Source organism: Platalea leucorodia (assembly GCF_965183815.1).
Source record: "Platalea leucorodia genome assembly, contig: HAP1_HAP1_SCAFFOLD_204, whole genome shotgun sequence".
Classification (NCBI taxonomy): domain Eukaryota; kingdom Metazoa; phylum Chordata; class Aves; order Pelecaniformes; family Threskiornithidae; genus Platalea; species Platalea leucorodia.
In genome coordinates, this window is record NW_028121355.1 from 104,674 (window position 1) to 126,967 (window position 22,294).

Below are 22,294 nucleotides of genomic sequence, written 5' to 3' on the forward strand. Positions count from 1 at the left end.
GGGATGCGGTCAATGTGTGGTACTCTGCCTGGAGGCATCTAGCTAGAAGGGTCATGCAAGGGTCTGTCCCACCACCTACCCTGTTTCACATGTTTTTAATGACCCGGAGGAGATGAGAGAGCTCTTTTTCATAGCGTTTGCAGATGAAACCATATTGAGGAGAGCTGACATGACACTGGAGGGCAAGGCTGCCATCCCAAAGGACATTGACAGGCCAGAGGGATGGGCAAAAAGGAGAATCATAGAATCACAGAATCATTTAGCTTGGAAAAGGCCTTTAAGATCAATGAGTCCAACTGTTAACCTAACACTGCCAAGTCCATCACTAAACCATGTCCCTACGTGCCACGCCTACATGCCCTTCCCTGGGCAGCCTGTTCCAATGCTTCACAACCCTTTTAGTGAAGAAGATTTTCCTAATATACAACCTAAAACTCCCCTGGCACAACTTGACACCATTTCCTCTCATCCTATCACTTGTTACTTGGGAAAAGAGACTGACCCCCAACCCACTGCAACCTCCTTTTAGTTAGCTGTAGAGAGCGACAAGGTCTCCTCTCAGCCTCCTTTTCTGTAGACTTAACAAAACCAGTTCCCTCAGCCACTCCTCATAAGACTTGTTCTCTAGACCCTTCACCCGCTTCATTACTCTTCTTTGGACACGCTCCAGCACCTCAATGTCCTTCTTGTAGTGAGGGGCCCAAAACTGAACACAGGATTCAAGGCACGGCCTCATCAGTGCCCAGTACAGGGGTACGATCACTCCCCTATTCCTGCTGGCCACACTGTTTCTGATACAAGCCAGGGTGCCAGTGGCCTTCTTGGCCACCTGAGCACACAACTGGCTCATGTTCACACGGCTGTCGACCAACACCCCCAGATCCTTTTCCGCCAGGCAGCTCTCCAGCCACTCTTCCCCAAGACTATAGCGTTGCATGGGGTTGTTGTGACCCAAGCCCAGGACCCGGCACTGAGCCTTGTTGAACCTCATACACTTGGCCTCAGCCCATCGATCCAGCCTGTCCAGATCCCTCTGCAGAGCCTTCGTACCCTCCAGCAGATCAACACTCCCGCCCAACTTGCATCCCAGAGTCCTGAGGGAATTGGCTGATGTACTTGCTAAGCCACTCTCCCTGATATTTGAAAAGTCATGGCAGTCAGGGGAAGTCCCTGGGGACTGGAAAAAGGGAACTATTGCAGCCATTTTTAAAAAGGGTAGAAAGGAGGACCCTGGGAACTACCAACCTGTCAGCCTCACCTCTGTGCCTTGGAAGATCATGGAGCAGATCCTCCTAGAAGCTATGCTAAGGCACATGGAGGAAAGGGAGGTGATTCGTGACAGTCAGCATGGCTTCACCCAGGGCAAGTCCTGCCTGACCAACCTAGTGGCCTTCTATGATGGAGTGACTGCATCAGTGGATGAGGGAAGAGCTATGGATGTGATCTATCTGGACTTCTCTAAGGCCGTTGACACAGTCCCCCACAATCTCCTTCTCTCTAAATTGGAAGGGTATGGATTTGATGAGTGAGATGTTTGGTGGATAAGGAATTGACAGGAGGGTCTCATCCAGAGGGTAGTGGTCAATGGCTCGATGTCCAGATTGAGAACAGTGACACGTGGTGTCCCTCAGGGGTCCGTACGGGGGCCTGTGCTGTTCAATATCTTCATCAATGACATAGACAACAGGATTGAGTGCACCCTCAGCGATTTTGCGGATGACACCAAGCTGAGCGGTGCAGTTGACATGCCTGAGGGATGGAATGCCATCCAGAGGGACCTGGAGAAGCTACAGAAATAGGTCTGTGTGAACCTCATGAGGTTCAACAAGGCCAAGTGCAGGGTCGTGCACCTGGGTCGGGGCAATCCCTGGTATCAATACAGGCTGGGGGATGAAGGGATTGAGAGCAGCCCTGCCGAGAAGGACTTGGGGGTACTGGTGGATGAAAAGCTGGACATGAGCCTGCAATGTGCTCTCGCAGCGCAGAAAGCCAAGCGTCTCCTGGGCTGCATCAAAAGAAGCGTGGCCAGCAGGTCGAGGGAGGGGATTCTGCCCCTCTGCTCTGCTCTGGTGAGACCCCACATGGAGCACTGCATCCAGCTCTGGAGTCCTCAGCACAGGAAGGACATGGACCTGTTGGAGCGGGTCCAGAAGAGGGCCATGCAAATGATCAGAGGGATGGAGCACCTCTGCTATGAGGAAAGGCTGAAAGAGCTGGGGTTGTTCAGCCTGGAGAAGAGAAGGCTGCAGGGAGACCTTATTGTGGCCTTTCAATACTAAGGGGGCTTATAGTATTTCAATATAAGGGGGCTTATAAGAAAGATGGGGACAGACTCTTTAGCAGGGCCTGTTGCGATAGGACAAGGGGTAATGGTTTTAAATTGCAAGAGGGTAGATTCAGACTAGATCTAAGAAAGAAATTTTTTACAATGAGGGTGGTGAAACACTGGAACGGGTTGCCCAGAGAGGTGGTAGATGCCCCATCCTGGAAACATTCAAGGACAGGCTGGACAGGGCTCTGAGCAACCTGATCTAGTTGTAGATGTCCCTGCTCATTGCAGGGGGGATGGACTAGATGACCTTCAAAGGTCCCTTCCATCCCAAAGCATTCTATGATTCTATGGACTTAGTGTCATCTGCAAACTTATCGAGGGTGCACTCAATCCCCTTGTCCATATCATTGATAAAGATATTAAACAGAATCGGCCCCAGTATTGAGCCCTGGGGAACACCACTTGTGACCGGCCGCCAACTGGATTGAACTCCATCCACCACAGCTCTTTGGGCCTGGTCATCCAGCCAGTTTGTTACCCAGTGAGGAGTACACTTGTCCAAGCCATGAGCAGCGAGTTTCTCCAGGAGAATGCTGTGGGAAACAGTGTCAAAGGCTTTACTAAAGTCCAGGGAACCACCATCCACAGGCTTTCCCTCATCCACTAAGTGGGTCATCTTGTCACAGAAGGAGATCAGGTTAGTCAAGCAGGACCTGCCTGTCATAAAGCCACGCTGACTGGGCCTGATCCCCCAGTTGCCCTGTACGTACTGTGGGAAGGCACTCAAGATCATAGAATGATGATCTGCTCCACAACCTTTCTGGGCACTGAGGTCAGACTGACAGGCCTGTAGTTCCCTGGATCCTCCTTCTGGCCCTTCTTGTGGATGGGCATCACATTTGCTAACCTCTAGTCAACTGGGACCTCCCTAGGTAGCCAGGACTGCTGATAAATGTTTGAAAGTGGCTTGGTGAGCCCTTCCGCCAGCTCCCTCAGTACCCTTGGGTGGATCCCATCCAGCCCCATAGACTTGTGTGTGTCTACGTGGTGTAGCAGGTCACTAACCTTTTCCCCTTGGATGGATCCCATCCAGCCCCATAGCTTGTTCTTGCCTAAGTGGTGTAGCAGGTTGCTAACCATTTCCCCTTGGATTATGGGGGCAACAGCAGGACATTTGTTTGCTCATTCCCTCCATGGTCTCTTCAGTGATGGCTCTCAGTGGGGACTGCTAACACCCTCAGAAATCTGGAGGTTTGCTGCTGACTTTTACTTCGCTAGAGGCTGGTTCATTGCACTTGCAGTATCTGCAGTTCAGGAACTTGGCACCAGAGGGCTCATTAACATGCAAAATTCCCTAACGAGACAAGTCTCTGGGCATAATTTTCTTAATTCCTCAGTTCTTATATGGTTAATTAGAGACATTTCAGAAGTGAAAAGATTTCAGTAATCAAAAACAATAAGAAGGCATTTCTTCCGCTTTTCTTCATTCGTCTGCTTACACGTTGAGTGATATCAGCAATCTCCAAATGGTATTGAAACCAAACATAGTCAAGACTGAATACATAGACAAGTCAAGACCCTGTATGTCAGACACTCTATGCGCAGTCTTTGTCCCTACCTCCAACTCTACATGTCTCTCGTCAGGCACCTGGGATCTATGGCACCTTTGCTCAAATCTGACCTTTCTCCACTACAGTCTGTAGCTCCATGTTTCAGCGCATTGTCACCAGTTCCCACCTGTTTTATTTGGGGAATGAGCTGCACCCAGACACAGAAGGATGTTTCTTAATTGCCAAAAAAACAAAACCAAAGGCAGGCATGGTTCAATAAAAATAAAATACACTCCTCTGCTGTATATTAAGTCCACTTTACCTCCTCTGAAGTCCACTCTCCACAGTGGATAGCCTTAGACCAATAGAAAGCACATTTTTGCATCAAGCATAGATCCCAAGAACTGCCAAAGCACTCCCTGCCTCGGACTCTGTTTGTCCATATTCAATCTTTGCACACAGCGAGTCACACGCTGCAGTCAAGCTCCCTCAATTCACAGAGGGAAGCAAAGAGACAACGTGAATGGAATGCTCTCTTTTGAATAGCCAAATCTGCATTAATCCCAACATAGCTGGGTTACAGGAGCATGTTCTTTGTAGACTCCGCAGCATCTAGACGCACTCATTTCTCATCCTCCTCCAGTGCTTCCTTTTCTACTCAAAGGAGAGATATCAGTTGTCTCAACTGAGATGCTTTGGCCTACCCTGCCTGTCCGCCAGCTCCTGCTCCAGAAATGCTCCCATCAGCCCTGGGTCACATTTCCTAGTACCATGTTGGGGCGTCGGGTACTCCCACGTATCCTCGCCACCTCTGTGTGGGCAACTGTATCAACCCTTGAATGAAGATGTTAAGCAGAAGTTGAAACGTAGGCAGAAAAGACCTCAGTGTGGTAAGTGTATAAGAAGCCTTCATTTTCAGAACTTTGATGCTCGTCTGTAAATTCTCGTTATTTTTTCATAGGCCATGGACATGGACCAGCAAGCTGATAGCACTTTTTCTCCCACTATTTAAATACAGATATATACATCCAGTCCCTTCTGACTGGTAACGTTTGAGTTTGCTCAAGTAGCCCCTGATTTGATTCCCATCCACCATTGGCTGTTTTCATCCAGACTCCTGCCTTGAGGCACAAAGGCCTGGGAGACCTTGCTGGTGATAACTGAGTCAAAGAGCACACTAAATATCTCAGATCAATCTACACCTGCTCTTACTAAACTTGGGAGTGATTCCATATTATCTTTGCTTCTTCTTTCACTGTCCCTGAAGTAGTAACAGCTCATTATGGTGCCCTTGAATTTACTTTCAACTTTCAACCGACATTTGTTATAGACCATTGCTATGCTTGGAGGATGCTGGCCTTGAAGACCAGCTGTACTGAGCTCTGCTGCCATTCAGTGCTGCTGACCATTGGATCCCCACTAGAACTCCCCAGCATAGGCCAAAGTCTGCTCTTCTAACATCCAGCATCTGCAGTCTCCTGTTTTCCTTCCCCATTCCCCTCAGGAACTGGGACCCCAATATTTCAGGGTGATGACAACCAAGACTTACAATGATCTTCACATCTCAGACAAGGTCTTCCTTGCTGGCAAGTACCAGATCCAGGTTTGCATTACCTTTGTTGGCCCATCTGGCAGCTATGCTCGGAAGTTGTCCCAAGAAACTCCAGAAACTGCCTGGACTGTTTGCATGCTGCTCTGCTCCCCTTCCAGAAAATGCCAGGGTCATCAAAATCCCCAGTGAGGCCCAGGCTTCTCCATCCAGAGACTTCCTTGGGGTGCTTAGAAAAGACTATGCCCACTTCTCCACCCTGACCGTGGGTTCCTCATCTCCCACCACAATGTCACTTTTACTGGGCCCTCCTCTGATCCTCACTCACAAGGACTCACCAGAGCTTTCACTGGCCCCATAGAGGATCCCCATACATCCAAGTAGCTTCTTCACTTTGAGAGAAACCCCACTCCTGATCCTTCCAGCCTGTCTGTCCTGAAAAGCCTGTACGCATCCATTGCAGCACCCCAAGCTGTGTGACCTTATTGCTCTCTACAACTCCCTGAAAGGAGGCTGTAGCGAGGTGGGGGTCAGTCTCTTCTCCCCAGTAACAAGCGATAGGACAAGAGGAAAGAGCCTCAAGCTGCACCAGGGGAAGTTTAGGTTGGATATTAGGAAAAACTTCTTCACCGAAAGGGTAGTCAGGCATTGGAACAGGCTGTCCAGGGAAGAGGTTGAGTCTCCATCCCTGGAGGTATTTAAAAGATGGGTAGACGTGGTGCTTGAGCATATCATTTAGTGGTGGACTTGGCAGTGCTAAGTTAACGGTTGGACTCGATGATCTTCAGGGTCTTTTCCAACCTTAACAATTCTATGATTCTATCGTTTTATGATTCTATGACAGTGAAAGAGGTTGCCTAAAGAAGTTGTGGCTGCCCCATCCCTGGAAGTGTGCAAAGTCAGGCTGGATGAGGCTTTGAGCTCTCTGATCTAGTGGAAGATGTCTCTGTCCATGGAAGTCTGTTTGGACTAGATGATCTTTAAAGGTGCCGTCTAAGCCAAACTGTTCTTTGATTCTATGGGATGAGACTAAAGACATGGGGTGCGTGTGGTGAGATGAACCTGAGCGAGCACAAATGCCATCAGCTATTCTTGGGGTTGCTGTCAAGGTCTGTGGGAAAGACAGTGTCTTGAGGTCACTTCACATTGAGAAGAATGTCCCCTGGGAAACCACCTGATTGCAGCACTGGGATGTGCTGCCTTGGCCCGAGGTTCCTGTGTCCATTCCTCATGCCTTGGGCCATCTCTAAGGCGTGCAAAGCAAGCTGATACACTGCAGCGCTTAGGTGCTTCCCAGCCTCTGGGAGTGGCAACAGGAGGCTAGGGAGGCACTACCACTGTTGCAATTCACTGCCTCTATGTCTGCAAAGGAAGGAGTCCTGTCTCTGAACACCTATGTGTGTATGAGGAGTGCACGAGGCCAGCTCAGATGTGGACACCTGACAGACCCCTGAACTTTTTGTGTGTTACTCCAGGAACAACTCCCACTGTCCCAGTGAGATCCATCTCACCTGCCTCGGATAGGTTCATTGCAAATGTTCCTGGTCTTCTACATTACCCTCCCTGGCCTTTCTGGCCTGTGCCTTCAAATACACAGTATGAAAGAAGCTCGCCTGTGGAGTATCTCACCTGTGCAGTAAGAAGTATTCCTGCTAGCATGAGCAGCATTGCCATCTAGACGGCGGCATTTCTCACCTTTCAGAAGGCACAGAGCACATCTGGGGAGTACAAATACACTCAGAGGCACACACACCTTCATGTTTCACCTCTCTGAAGTTCCTCCACAATTCCTTTAAGCAACTAGCATAGAAAAAGAAATGTTCTTCCTCCTAGGTGTCCTACCAGGAGAGAGGGGACAGGAAGGACATAAAACCTTCAATGGAGAAAGGGGAAGGGGACAATCAAAGCTCATCAACGGAGTTACCTGTACTGCAAATAGGGAATGTCCCCAAGCCTTAGAGAAATCCTCCTCTCCCTCATGACCTGCCCTGTGGCTGGTGTTGGGAACACCCTCATCATTGTGCTGGTGGTGGACAACTTGAAGACTTGCTATAGCCCCACCACCACGCCCCTGACCTGACCACACTGCTGACCAGACTGGACACACCACCATCTCTGCTGACAGTGGTATTAGCAGTACTTGCTGCACCTTTTGCATGTACTGAGTGTTTCCTGCTGGTGGCTACATCCTACGATCAGTACTGGGCTGTGTGCCACCTGCTTCTCTCTGCAAGACTCATGGCCTGGAAGGTCTGCTTTGGGAAGGCAGCTACACCTTGGCTAGGGGGGTTTCTCTCATCTACAATAGTCACTTCATTCCTGTCCTAGATACAGGTCTGTGGCCCCAGTGCAGTGCACCACTTCTGTGATTTCACTGGAGCTCTCCTGCAGTGACACCAGGACACTTATGCTCTTTGCTCTCATAACCTGCTTTTTAGATCTAGGCCTTCCCTTCCTCTTCACAGGGGCATCCTGTGCATGCATCAGAGCTGCAACCCTGGGGTAGCTCTCCCACCCAGCATGGACAGGTGGGAGGCCTTCTCCACCTGCTGCTCTCACCTCACTCGTGAAACTGTTTTCTACAGCATCCTCATCCTTGTCTGTGAGATGCCCAGAAAAGCCCTCCCGAGATAGCTGGACAAAGCCCTTTTGCTACACCGTCCTCAGGCCCCTGCTCAATCCCCTCATCTGCAGCCTGAGGATCAGAAAGTTTGGAGGGGAGTGGGACACGGAGAGAAGTGCTCAGAAAAGCTGTGGGCTGCACAAAGAGCCAATTGGAGTCATGGGCCTGCTGGGAGCAATGACTTCTGGTTCTCTTCTGAACAGGCCCAGAAAACCCAGACAGGTGTGTGCTGTGTCCTGGGCACTCTCCTGGAAGTGTGAGATGTGGAGAAGGTTTCTGGTGCAGAGAGGTGCAAGTGGGGCTGGCTGGTTTCATTGTGAGACCTCTGTAAAACGTCTTGTAAAAGCAAGAGCCATCAGAGAAGTTGCATAGCTGGACTTTAGCAAGGCCTTAACATGGTCTCCCATAGTCTCCTTCTAGCTAGATTGGTGATATCTGGACTAAAGAAGTAGATGATGAAGTGGACAGGAGGATGACTGCACGATCCGTCTCAGATGTCACCACTGGCACAGATTCCTCCTTGCAGCCAGTCATTATCAGCACCACTCTGCTACCAGCACTTGGGCCAACACCGTTGAACATCTTTATTATGTCCCTGTACAATGGGACGGAGCTCACCTTCAGCTCCCTCATCTAGTTCACCCTGCCTCCAGCAGGAGAGTCAGACAAGACAACATTCAGAGCTCTTCTAACCTGAGTTATTCTAGGATTCAGTCAATCTTCCCCTTGGAGAGCTCTCTGAAGATGGAAGAAGCAGAGGAAGGAGAAAAGATAGAAAGGAAGAAGCAGAGAGATAAAAGGTGCCAACAGAAATAGAGTAGTTCTTCTGAGCAATGTTTCTGCATGTGAATGATTGGTAAGAAAATTTATTTTGATAAGTGGCTGCATAAAACTATCCGCACACAGCAAGGGAGCATAATCAGCTTGCCAGTACGTGCCCTTCCTGCTGTTAATAAAAATCGATGAAAAATATATTGAAAATTCATAACAAGCTAGCCATGCTAGAAATAAAGACTTTCTCAGCTATTACACTGAGTTCTTTTCTGCAGAAATTTCAACTTTTTCCTAAAAATCTACATTCAGGGCTTATTCAGTCATCCACAAAGGGGTGGCCACTGCCCTGTGCAGCTGAAGCACGCATGTGGGAAACGTGTCACAGGACATATGGGAGCCCTTCTGCAGCATGAGCTGGTAGGCAGGCAGGGTACCTCGGGGTGGTGGAAGACATCACCTGCCTTCCAGGCTGCTGGATAGGCTGTGAAGAGGCCTCTCCAGCACAGCAGCACACTGTGTCCCTTTGGATGCTGGCTGTGAGGTCATTTCTGACCAGGCAGCAGTGGGGAGAGAGATACTCTGAGGTCTTGAAAGCCATCACAATGTTCCCCCCAACAAGATGAAAGGTGTGGGGAGGTCAGGGGTAGCTGGGGCAAGATTTGGTGGAGGGAAGAGAGGTTTGGCCAATAGAGATGAAAGATTTTGAAGAAGAAAGATGTGTTTGGGTGATTTTGATGCCACCGCGATACTGACTGAGAAAACATTCATGTTAGGCATCTACCCTATTTCTAACCAGTAAGCTTAAGCCCTAACCCTACCCCTAAATGGCACCCTTCCCCCTGACAGGAATCCCCTACTCCAATCCCTAACCTCAAACCTTACCTCTAAACCAAAGCCCCAAACCATAAAAGCTTACTCTCACCCTATTACTCACTCTAATTCCTAGCCTTTATCCCAAACACTAAAATGCTAGCCTTGACCCTAACCCTCACAACAGCCCTACACAAAACCTTAATCCACAAAGCAAGTCCATGCCCTGACACTAACTAGACACCCTCCCCCTGAGCCCAACAGGACTGAGGTCTTTGTCCTCTTGACTATGGCAGCAGCTGACACCTGCCGCAAAACTTCATTTTGAGGCTCTGGACTTTGTTTCTTCCTCATCCCTGCTTGGGGAGGCCGGGAGGTGTTGCACAGTTTTTCTGCACTTGGCGTTGCTCATCCTCACATCCCACTGCCCCCAGGAAGAGCCCTGAGCCAGACGTGAGGGACAGGATCTGCCTTCCCAGGGCCTGCAGGTTAGGACTTGCCCTTGCTGCTTCATCAAACCAGCCAAGGGTTTTCTCAGCATTACAGCCCCCTGCACAGTGCCTTTGCCTACCTGCAATCACAGCCTCAAGTTAGCTGCTCTAACGAGTCCTTGGGGAGGCTTTGTCAGTAATGGCCCTCAGGGGGGCCAATCAATGCTTCAAGGTTTTGCTTCTGCCTTTGACTTCTTGAGAGGTTTGTTCAGTCTCCTCTCAGTATCTGAGGTTCCTGGACACAGGGCCAACTACAGCATGGGGGCTCATTAAAATACAGAAAGCCCTAACGAGCTATGTCTCTTCCTGTAATTTTCTTCAACTCTTCAAGACTTGTCCAGCTAATTGTAGAGTCATTTCATAGTGTAGTTAAGGAGGAAGATTTCCAAGTGCACCTAATCAAAATCCTCTTTTTAAAGGTTATATTTTATTCATTTCACTTGAGAGCAGAGGTAACAGCAGCATTCTCCAATTGATATTGATGCAGAGGGTCTCCTCGGGAGGTCTGCACAGCTAGGAAAAGCAGTCCCTTGAGGTCTGGCACTGTAGTGACAACCTTGCCCCTTGCTTCCTGCCTTCCTCAACCTCACCATTTCTCTCATTGGCCACCTGGGATTTACATCAGTTTCCTGACATCAGGCTTCACTGACCTCTGGGAGCTGAATGTTACAGCTCCATTGCACCATCTCCCACCTCATCTCCTTAGACAACTGGCTGCACACAGGCACAGAAGGATTCTTCCTGTTGGCAAGCAAAGAAAATTAAACTTAATAAAGCTGCATAAACAATACAATACACTCCTCGAGCATATGCTACTTACAAGCTACCGGTAATGAGGCTGCCTTTCTACAAGGGATAATCTTATGAGAAATGTTTTAGATACATAGCTACAGAAAGGTAGAGATAACCATAATTAAAGAATTGGCTAAACAGACACTTGTCCTACTGAAGGAGAGGCAAGCTTTTAGTCCCTGAAGCTCAAAGCAGCAGCACAGGTGAGAAGGATCTGAATGAACAAAGAGTAAGGGCAGGAGAAAACTGCAGAATAATGGAAAAGGGCTGTTGTCTGCACAACCTGCTGAAAAGATGACTTTAGAAATGGTCATTGTGTCCGGACAGGTGAAAATATAGGAAAGATTAGAGAAATTAAATACAGAACACCATCCAGCATTTATCCACTTGATCCAGTGCGACCTGGCAGCAAAGGCGGCCAGCAGTGTCCTGAAGTGCATAAAGAGAACCCTCGCCAAAAGTGCGAGGGAAGAGATTGTCTCCCCCTGCTCGTCACTCGTTAGGCCACCTGTAAGCAACTGTGTCCATTTTGGGGCCCCCATTTCAAGTGGACTGGGTCTGGCTGGGATGGGGTTAACTTCCTTCAGAGCAGCCCATATGGTGCTATGTTTTGCATTTCTGCCTAAACCAGTGTTGATAACATAACAGTGTTTTCACTGTTGCCGAACCGTGTTTGCACAGTGTCAAGGCCTTCTCTGGTTTAACCTGAGAGGCAGCTAAACCCCGCACAGCCATTCACTCACTCCCCCGCAGTGGGATGGGGGAGAGAACCGAAAACAAAAGGTAAAACTCGTGGGTTGAGATAAAGGCAATTTAGTAGGACAGAAAAGAAAGGGAAAAGAATAACAATGCTAAAAGAATATACAAAAGAAGTGATGCTGTCCAATGCCCAGCCAGTTCCTGAGCAGCGGACCCTCGGCCAGCTTTTCCGCCAGCTTTATATGCTGAGCATGACATCATATGGTACAGAATATCCCTTTGGTCAGCTGGGGTCAGCTGTCCCAGCTGTGTCCCCTCACAACTTCTGTGCTCCTCCCAAGGTACTCACTGGTGGGGCAGTGTGAGAAGTATTATGTAGCAATTAACATCATCCAATTCAAACCATTGGCTATTCTCACCCAAAATCAAATCCCCTTGAGGTACGCATTGGACTTCCCCATCCTCCTGCCACGCCCACCAAGTGCACCCAGGTCCTTGAGCAAAAGCAATCCCATGAATGGGTTTGCCTTTGCCCGAGGCAGGAATAACCCAGACTGTCTTCCTCAGCATATTTTTTATGTGTGCTAGAGGGACTTCATCCCCCTCTACAGTACATAAAAGTTTTGACTGGGCAGGGCCAGCTCGATCGGCAGATCCCCTAGTGTTGACTAACCAGGTGGCCTTTGCTAAATGTGTATCCCAATGTTTAAATGTCCCAGCACCCATTGCTCTCAGTGTAGTCTTTAACAGTCCATTATATCGTTCTATTTTCCCAGAGGCTGGCACACGATAGGGGATGTGAGATACCCACTCAATGCCGTGCTCTTGGGCCCAGGTGTCTATGAGGTTGTTTCGGAAATGAGTTCCATTATCTGACTCAGTTCTTTCTGGGGTGCCATGTCACCATAGGACTTGCTTTTCAAGACCCAGGATAGTGTTCCGGTCAGTGGCATGGGGCACAGGATATGTCTCCAGCCATCCGGTGGTTGCTTCCATCATTGTAAGCACATGGCACTTGCCTTGGCGGGTTTGTGGGAGTGTGATATCATCAATCTGCCAGGCCTCCCCATATTTATATTTCAGTCATCGTCCTCCATCCCAGAGAGGCTTGAACTGCTTTGCTTGCTTGGCGCAGTGCATATTTCACATTCATGGATAACCTGTGCAGTAGTGTCCATGGTCAAGTTCACCCCTCGATGACGGGCCCATCTATATGTTGCATCTCTTCCTTGATGGCCTGAGGTGTCATGGGCCCACCCAGCTAGAAATAATTCACCCGTCTGTTGCCAGTCCAGATCCACTTCAATCTTAGCAGCCTGATCCACCTGCTGGTTGTTTTGATGTTCTTCAGTGGCCCGACTCTTGGCTATTTGAGCATCTAAGTGACATGCTTTTACAGCCAGGTTTTCTACCCAGGCAGCAACATCTTGCAGCAGCCCAGATGGGTTTGCCTCTGCGCTATTAGTTACTCTGCTTCCATTGCTGTAATCACACCCATAGAGTATTTGCCACCATGCATGAGTCAGTATAGAGATCAAGTACCGGCCATTTTTCTCGTTCGGCAATATCCAAAGCCAGCTGGATGGCTTTCACCTCTGCAAATTGACTCGATTCACCTTCTCATAGAATCATAGAGTCATAGAATCCTGGAATGCTTTGGGTTGGAAGGGACCTTTAAAGGTCATCTAGTCCAACCCCCCTGCACTGAGCAGGGACATCTTCAACTAGATCAGGTTCCTTAGAGCCCCGTCCAACCTGTCCTTGAATGTTTCCAGAGATGGGGCATCTACCGCCTCTCTGGGCAACCTGTTCCAGTGTCTCACCATGCTCATTGTAAAAAATTTCTTCCTTATATCTAGTCTAAAGCTAGCCTCGTTTAGTTTAAAACCATTACCCCTTGTCCAATTGCAACAGGCTCTGCTAAAAAGTCTGTCCTCATCTACCTTATAAGAATCATAGAATCATAGAATCAGAGCATGTCCTGAGTTGGAAGGGACCCACAAGGATCATTGAGTCCCACTCCTGTCCCTGCATCGGACAACCCCAAAATTCACACCATATGTCTGAGGGTGTTGTCCAAATGCTTCTTGAATGTTGTCAGGCTTGGTGCCATGACTACCTCCCAGGGGAGCTTGTTCCAATGCTCCACTACCCTTTGGGTGAAGAACCTTTTCCTAATGTCCAACCTAAACCTCCCCTGGCATATCTTCCTGCCATTCCCTTGGGTTCTATCATTGGTCATCAGGGAGAAAAGATAAGTACCTGCCCCTCCTCCTTCCCTTGTGAGGAAGCTGTAGACCGTGATGAGGTCTCCCCTCAGTCTCCTCTTCTCCAGGATGAACAGACCAAGTGGCTTCAGCCGCTCCTCATACACCTTCCCCTCTAAACCCTTTACCATCTTTGTGGCTCTCCTCTGGACACTCTCCAGCAGCTTTGTGTATTTTTTGTACTGTGACACCCAACACTGCACACAGTACTCAAGGTGAGGCCACACCAGTGCAGAATAGAGTGGGACAATCACCTCCCTCGCCCGGCTGGCAATGCAGTGCTTGATGCACCCCAGGACACGGTTGGCCCTCCTGGCTGCCAGGGCACACTGTTGGCTCATGTTCAACTTGCCGTTGACCAGAACCCTCAGATCCCTCTCCATGGGGCTGCTCTCCAGCCTCTCGTTCCCCAGTCTGTATGTACATCCAGGGTCGCCATGTCCCAGGTGCAAAATCTGGCACTTGCCCTTGTTAAACTTCATACAGTTGGTGATTGCCCAGCTCTCTAATTTGTCCAGATCCCTCTGCAGGGCCTCTCTGCCCTCGAAAATGTCAATGGCTCCTCCCAATTTTGTGTCATTGGCAAACTTTGATAACAAACCTTTGAGTCCTGCATCCAAGTCATTTATGAAGACATTAAAGAGCACTGTCCCCAACATGGATCCCTGGGGAACCCCGCTAGTGACTGGTCACCAGCCCAGTGTAACCCCATTTACCATAACCCTTTGAGCCTGACCCATCAGCCAATTGCTCACCCATTGCATTAGGTGTTTATCCAGCTGTATGCTGGACATTTTGTCCAGGAGGATACTGTGAGAGACAGTACCAAAGGCTTTACTGAAGTCCAAAGAGATGACATCGACTGGCTTCCCTTGGTCAGCTAGGTGGGTAACCTTGTCATAGAAGGAAATCAAGTTTGTCAAGCAGGGCTTTCTCCTCGTGAACCCGTGCTGGCTGGGACCAATGACTGTGTTGTCTTTCAGGTGTTTTTCAATAACTCCCAGAAGAATTTTCTCCCTCATTTTGCCAGGCACAGAGGTGAGACTGACAGGCCTGTAGCTACCGGGGTCATCCCTGTTGGCCGTCTTGAAGGCTGGGACAACATTTGCCAGCTTCCAGTCAACTGGGACAGATTCCCAGCAGCATTGAAAAATCATTGAGACAGGTCTCGCTATGACATCAGTGAGCTCTTTAAGTACCCTCGGATGAATCCCATCCGGCCTCATTGACTTATCCAGCTGGAGCAGCAAATCCCGCACAAGTTCGGGGTTGGTTGCGAGTTTGTTGTTCTTGCAGTCATGGTTCTCTGGCCCAGGCAACACTTCATCGGTGTTGAAGACGGAGGCAAAGAAAGCATTAAACATCTCTGCTTTGTCTGTTTGTGAGGTGGCCATGATCATCAAGTAATGGGCCAACGCATTTTCTCGCCTGCCTTTTGCTATTTATTTATTTAAAAAAGCCCTTTTTATTGTCCTTGAGCTTTGAGCTTTGGTACTTTACCTTTAAGCACTAAAAGGCTGCAATAATATCACTTTTCCTTACATCAGACTTCTCCAGGGAAGTCTGCAACTGGGTGTTACAGCTCCATCGCGCCATCTCCCACCTGGTCTCCTTAGACAACCGGCTGCACACAGGCACAGAAGGATTTTTCCGATTTGCAAGCAAAGAAAAGTAAAGCATGATAAAGTTTCAGAAACAATACAATACACTCCTCAAGCATATGCTACTGACAAGCCACCTTTAATGAGGTTGCCTTTCTACAAGGGATAATCTTATGAGAAATGTTTTACATAGATAGCTACAGAAAGGTAGAGATAAACATAAGAGAAGAGTTTGCTACAAAGGCAATTGTCCTACTGAAAGACATGAAATCTTTAACTCCCTGAAACCCAAAGCAGCAGCATACGTGAGAGGTATCTGAATGAACAAAGAGTAAGGGGAGGAGAAAACTGGAGAATAATGGAAAGGGCCTTTGTCTAGACAGTCTACTGGTAAGATGACTTTAGAAATGGTCATTGTATCAGGACAGATGAAAACACACGAACAATTAGAGAAAGTAAATACAGCATATAACAGGCAGAATAGTGGTAATGAAGTTACAGGGAAAGACTGATATTTCTGTGGAATATCCCTTTGGAAAGGTCATGGGATTGGTAGAGGTCTCTTGTGAGCGAGGACAAAGCAATGTTGCGCCTATCTCTGAAAGAAGGCAAAAGGACAACCCAGGGAACCCCAGGCTGTACAAGCTCACTTTGGTGAGGAGTAAGCCATCAATATCTCTTGGGTGATATTTCTGGGACCATTAAAGAGAAGAATGTGTCCAAAAGCAGTCAGCATGGACTTTCAAAGGGTAAAGCATGCCTCACCAAGCTGACTGCCTTCATGATGAAGTAACTGCATTTGTGCCTGAGGGGACAAGAGTGGATGTTGGTCACCTCAACTTCAGCAAGATTTGTGACGTGTTCTCCCTCACTATTCTTGTACCCAAGTTAGGACATTACGTTCTGGAAGGGCAGACAAACAGATGGGTGAAACACCAGTTGGATGATCGGGCTGAGAAAGCAGTGGTGAAGGGGTCATACCCTACCTGAAGGCCAGTGGGACATACTGGGGCATCATGGGGCAGCACAGGGAACACTTCTGGCCCCTGTGCAATTGAAAAGCTGTATCCATGACCCAGAGGAGGCAACTCTCACCATGTTCAGCAAGAACAAATGCTGGATTCTGCACCTCGGATGAAATAAGGCCGGGCACAAGTATAGACTGGGAGATGAGTAGCTGCCGAGCAGCCCTGCAGAGAGGGATCTGGGGGTGCTGGCTGGCAGGGGGCTCAACAGGAGTCAGCAGTGTGCCCTGGCAGCGAAGAGGGCAAACCACACCCTGGGGTGCAGTATAACGAGGGGCTCAAAAGAGAGGATGTTGTGGTTTAACCCCAGTCGGCAACTAAGCACCACCCAGCCGCTCGCTCACCCTCCCTCCCACAGTGGGATGGGGGAGAGAATCAGAAAAAGAAAGTAAAACCCGTGGGTTGAGATAAAGACAGTTTAATATGACCGCAGAAGAAAGGGGAAATATTACTACTACTACTACTACTACTACTACTACTATTACTACTACTACTGATAAAAGAAGTGATGTACAATCACTACCTGCTGACCGATGCCCAGACCGTCCCCGAGCAGCGATCGCCGCCCCCCGGCCAACTCCCTCCAGCTTATATGCTGAGCATGACATCATATGGTATGGAATAGCCCTTTGGCCAGTTTGGGTCAGCTGTCCTGGCTGTGCCCCCTCCCAGCTTCTTGTGCACCTGGCAGAGCATGGGAAGCTGAAAAGCACTTGACTAGGATAAAGACTGCTTAGCAACAAGTAAGGCATCAGTGTGTTATCAACATTATTCTCATCCTAAATCCAAAACAGAGAACTATACCAGCTGCTAGGAAGAAAATTAATTCTATCCCAGCTGAAACCAGGACAGGGGATTATCCCGCTGTATTTAGCAGTGGTGCAGACTCACTTGGAGTGCTGCGTGCAGTTCTGGGCCCCACAACTGAAGAAGGATGTAAGGTACTTGAATGTGTCCAGAGGAGGGCACCAAAGCTGGTGAAAGGGCTGGAAGAAATGTCCTCCGAGGAGCTCCTGAGGACACTGGGCTTGTCTAGTTTGGAGAAAAGGAGGTGGAGGGCTGACCTCGTTGCTCTCTACAGCTTCCTGAGGAGGGGAAGTGGAGAGGGAGGTGTTGATTGCTTCTCCCTGGGATCCAGCAAGAGGAAGCGGGGAAATGGTTCAAAGCTGCGCCAGGGGAGGTTTAGACTGGACATTAGGAAGCATTTCTTTACCAAGAGGGTGGTCAAACACTGGAACAGGCTTCCTAGAGAGGTGGTCGATGCCCCATGCGTGTCAGTGTTTAAGAGGCATTTGGACAATGCCCTTAATAACATGATTTATCTTTTGGTCAGACCTGAAGTGGCCAGGGATTTGGACAAGATGATCCTTGTAGGTCCCTTCCAACTGAACTATTCTCTTCTATTGTGTTCTATTCTGCTCTGTTCTGTTCTAATCTATATATATATACCTTTTACAGGGTAGATCCCTCCAGCAGCTGGGCTCAGACGCTCAGTCTCCTCAGTAGCTGCCTGGGATGCCAGCCTCCCCAGTTGCAGGCACCTGGACATATGAGCCCCCTGAGGCTGCAGCCCCATTCCAGGTGCTGCTACAGACCACCCCACTCACACACGCACACACACACACACACACACACTCTCTTAAGTCCAGTGACTCCGGTGTCTCAGTTGCTGGCACTAATGACATACGGGCTGTCTGACCCCCTGGTCCTTCTCCAGTTGCTGCACTCACCCCCCCGTGCTCACGTGTTCACGCAGAAGAGAGATTCCCCCACACAGCAATGAGCTAGAAATTAAGTTTAATGAGAAGACAGGGCAGACTGCACTGGTCGGGGCACTCCCCTACACTTCCCATAATAAAAGTCCTGTGCAATCCAAAAATGCTCTTCCCCTGCATCCCATAATGTGTCCTACGCCCCTAGGCAACAATTCCCTTAGTCCAAATGGTGATCCAGAGAGCTGCTCGCAGTGACTCCTCTTGGTGGGTTTCACACCTGGACAACGGGGCTGATGGCTCTCCCAGGGCAGCCCTGGAAGGAGCTGGGACAAGATGTTCCTTCCTCAGGATCCTGTCATTTGGGTTCCCACCTGCCACGGTGCCTCTGTGCTCTTCTCGCTTTGTGGAGATGGGCTCTTGATGAGCTGGTGGCTCTCCTGTGACAGGTCTGGGAGCAGCTGGGGCAGGGTGTTAACTGAGTTACTCCTCCTGCCATCGGTAGTGCCTTCTTTGTGTGTGCAGATGAGCTTCTTCTCACTTAACCTAACACAACCCAACAAGAACATGCATCTCCTGAGGCATCGGTATTTGCAGGTTACATACCTATGCACTGGTATTATTTAGCATATTTAACATAGCAGCTCATTGGAATTGCTGTCCAGAAATGCATCAGGATTGGGGGAAAAGCTGTGTTGTTGCACGGGCAATGGCTTCATTCAGGGCCAGTAGCACAGTCTTGTTTCTAAGACTGTAGATGAATGGATTTAAGACTGGGTACAGGACAGTGTTCAGCAAAGCCACAATTCTGTTTGTCTCAAGGGAAACATCTCTGGAAGGATGCACATAGAGAGCAATGCAGCTCCCATATGCAATGGCCAAGGTGGTGAGATGGGAAGAACACGTAGTAAAAGCTTTTTTCCTCCCAGCGGCTGCTGGCAGGTGCAGAATACAGAAAAGGATGCCCATGTAAAATGCCAGAGTTAAACATAAGGAACCCAGTAGGATAAACGATAAGAAAACAGAGTCTGTTTTCCAAAGCAGGCTGGGGTCAGAGCAGGACAATGTGAACAAGGGGGAGTTGTCACAAAAAAAATGGTGGATCTTGTTCGACCCACAGAAAGTCAGCTTGTAGAGGAGGACCAGACGGTAACTCAAGACTGTGATGCCTATGACCCAAGCAGCAACAACCAGGTGGATGCAGAGCTGAGGCTTCATGATGGCAGCATAACGCAAAGGCTGGCAGATGGCAACGTAGCGGTCAAAGGACATGACAACAAGTAGAACCATCTCTGTACAGCCCAGGGCAAAATAGAAACAGGACTGGGTAAAGCAGCTGCTTAGTGAGATTGTCCTCCTACCAGAACTCAGGATCACAAACAATTTGACGCTTGTGGAGGTTGTGAACCAGATTTCCAGGAAGGCCAGATTGCTGATGAAAAAGTACATGGGGGTTTGCAGGCGGTGATCCACACACATGAAGAAAATGATGGTTGCGTTCCCCATCACTGTTGTCAGGTATATGAGCAGAAGGAGCAGAGAGAGAAATAGCTGTAGGCTTTGATCAAGCCCTGAGAAACCCTCTAGGATGAGCTCAGTAACTGCAGTTTCATTCTCTGCTCCCATGCTGAATTTCAGTTCATGCTGCCGAGACAGGAAGATGGCAAAACCCAAGTGTGATTATTTCACAGTCTGGATGAAAGGAATCCTTCCTTCTCTGCTTCTTTCCTTGCTTGCAGTCTTCCTCCTATATAGCACAGAGAGAGAGAGAGAGTCCTTCAAGCCTTTCTCACCCCCTGATTTTTCTGGTTTACGTTTCAGTTTGAGTCCGCAGAGAATTTGTTGTCATCTTTCTACATTTCTCAAACACTCACAAAGGATTCTTTCTCCAGAACAGAAGATTTTAAAGAGGCTGCGAGCTATTTCACCCCATTCCTGGCAAATTCCACATTCACTCAGACCTATTGCAAACATCTGTCACACCTATGTGCCAAACTCATCTCTTCTATTGCACAAATGCTAAACCATCAAATGAAATGAAATGAAATACATATGTTGAAAGCAATTCTTTCTACTTTTCAGAGGTACTTGCCTTTTTGCACTAGGAATCCTTGAGAATCTCTTGTTTTCAAAATAAGTAATATCTAGTATCTCTTTTGTAATCCCCTGCTTCCTTCCACACCTTCTTGCTCTCTGTTTCTTCAGGAAAGGGGGTGGGGGTGGAATAGGGACCAAGTATAACTTGTCGTCTTTCATACTCTAAATAGTGACTGAAATGTATGATGACTCCACAGTCTGTCACACAATCTCATCTGACATCCGTCTGCACTGAAACACGCTTGTTTCCAAAGAGTTGCTCATTGCTATTGCTATCAAATGCCCTGACGTAAACGCAGAGCAAGAGAAGAGCATCTGGAAGGGATTTGTAACCTTTCTTTTGCATGCCAGTTATGGGTTGGGAGGAACCAGCCTCTAGCGTTTTCTCTTGTTTCCATTGACTCTAGAGGGAGCCTGGGGAAAACCAGTTCGCACAGGCATCTGCAGTGAAGCAGATGAAACTCACTATTCAAGTCTCAAATCACTCATTTATTAAGTTACTTTTTTTAAAATCAAAATACATATCTAAGAGAAGGAAGCACAAGAAAACTATATGCAATAAAGACTGACGTTTTTCCCTTCGTCTTTATATTTGTTTTTAGACATGGAAAGGAGCAGAGCAGATGACTGCAAAAGTGGGATGATTCCAAGTGCAAGGAGAGGAGAGGGAGAGGAGGAGAGGGTGGGTTTGAAGCAGTGAAACTGATCTTCTCCACAGGCTGTGTTGTCCCCTTCGGCTCTGTCCCAGGCCAGAATGGGTAGCACTTGCACAAGGAGTAAAATGGGAAGATCAGTAAAGGGCAGTGCTCCATGTTTGCACTGACATTTTAGCTTGGGGTTCAGGCTAGTCTTAGATCCCAAATGCCTGGCTTGTTCTTTGCCTCTAGTCTGGCATAGGGGAAGCTCTGCACCCATTTTCTGAGATTAAACCCCTGGCTGTATTTGAGCAAAAGCTCAAGCTCAGTCACCTACACCAGTATGAGCATAGTGAATCAGTGAATGAGAGGGGACAGTCACAGTGTCCATTTTCTGGGTCAGTTCAAACACTCAAAGGGTTGTGTCTTCATACTCTCCTGGGTGACACCTCAAATCTCTAAAATTGTTCTTCTCCTGAATGCACTTTCTTAGGGGAACCTGCAAATTTGCAGGCAGCTTACAACAAAGCAGCTTCTCTTCAGGCCCTGCATCGTCAAGCATGCAGCCAGTATATGCCATAGTGAGTGAAGAAAGATAGGGTATGCAGGTGAAGGATATCCAGGTGAAGAAGGCCTTGTTGTGGCTTTGCACAGAGGTTATCCTCAGGACGGTGCATATAATGTAGGCATAAACCACCGTAGTCAGTGTGAAGGAGCTCAGCAACACAGCGGAGAAGAGAGCAACGTTCATGTTTCATAGTAGCTGGTGCCCGTGCGGGCTGCTCTCAGCAAAGGGATGATGCTGCAGAAGAAGCAGTCTCTACAGTGGGCACAGAGGGTCTAATGGCATACAGGATGGCGGGGCTGAGCGTGGAGAGAGATGCCGTTCCCCAGCAGCTAAAGATGAGCATGGGGCACACCCAGGAGCTGGTAAGGACAGAGTCGTGTGAGGGGCTGCAAATGGCCCTGCAGCAATCGAAACACATCACAACACATAGGTTAAACTCAGCTGTGCTGATGGAGAAGAAGAGACTTGTAAGCAGCTGCAGAGATATCTTAATCTCCAGCATGAGACTGACAAACATGTCAGGGGGAATGACCAGAGTGAACCAAATATCCAAGAAGGACAAGGTGCTGCGGAAGGGATGCCTGGGGGTGTGGCACTAGTGGTGGAGCCAAAGGATGGCAATGGTGACTGCATTCCCCATGACAGCGAGCAGATAAATCACCAGCAGTGGTGTGAAGAGGAGGATTTTCAGCTCCTGAAGGACTGAAAAGGCCTTCAGGAAAAATATTCTTGCTCCGGTGTGGTTGTGAGGATCCATTTTGGTACCCGGTCAGTTGAAGGTGTGGCAAGGGTAACTAATATCGTGCTTGGTGAAATTCCTCTTGTTACC

The 22,294-nt window shown here is 48.6% G+C and overlaps 1 protein-coding gene across 1 annotated transcript; it reads right to left on the reverse strand.

The window, feature by feature from the left end:
• Nucleotides 1–18,837: 18,837 nt before the first annotated feature.
• On the reverse strand, nt 18,838–19,791 carry LOC309603814 (olfactory receptor 6E1-like; the record flags this gene model as incomplete). Its single annotated transcript, XM_082338719.1, has 1 exon — nt 18,838–19,791. The coding sequence occupies one exon, from the start codon at nt 19,789–19,791 to the stop codon at nt 18,838–18,840; it is 954 nt and encodes a 317-aa protein (XP_082194845.1).
• Between the last annotated feature and the right edge of the window lie 2,503 nt (nt 19,792–22,294).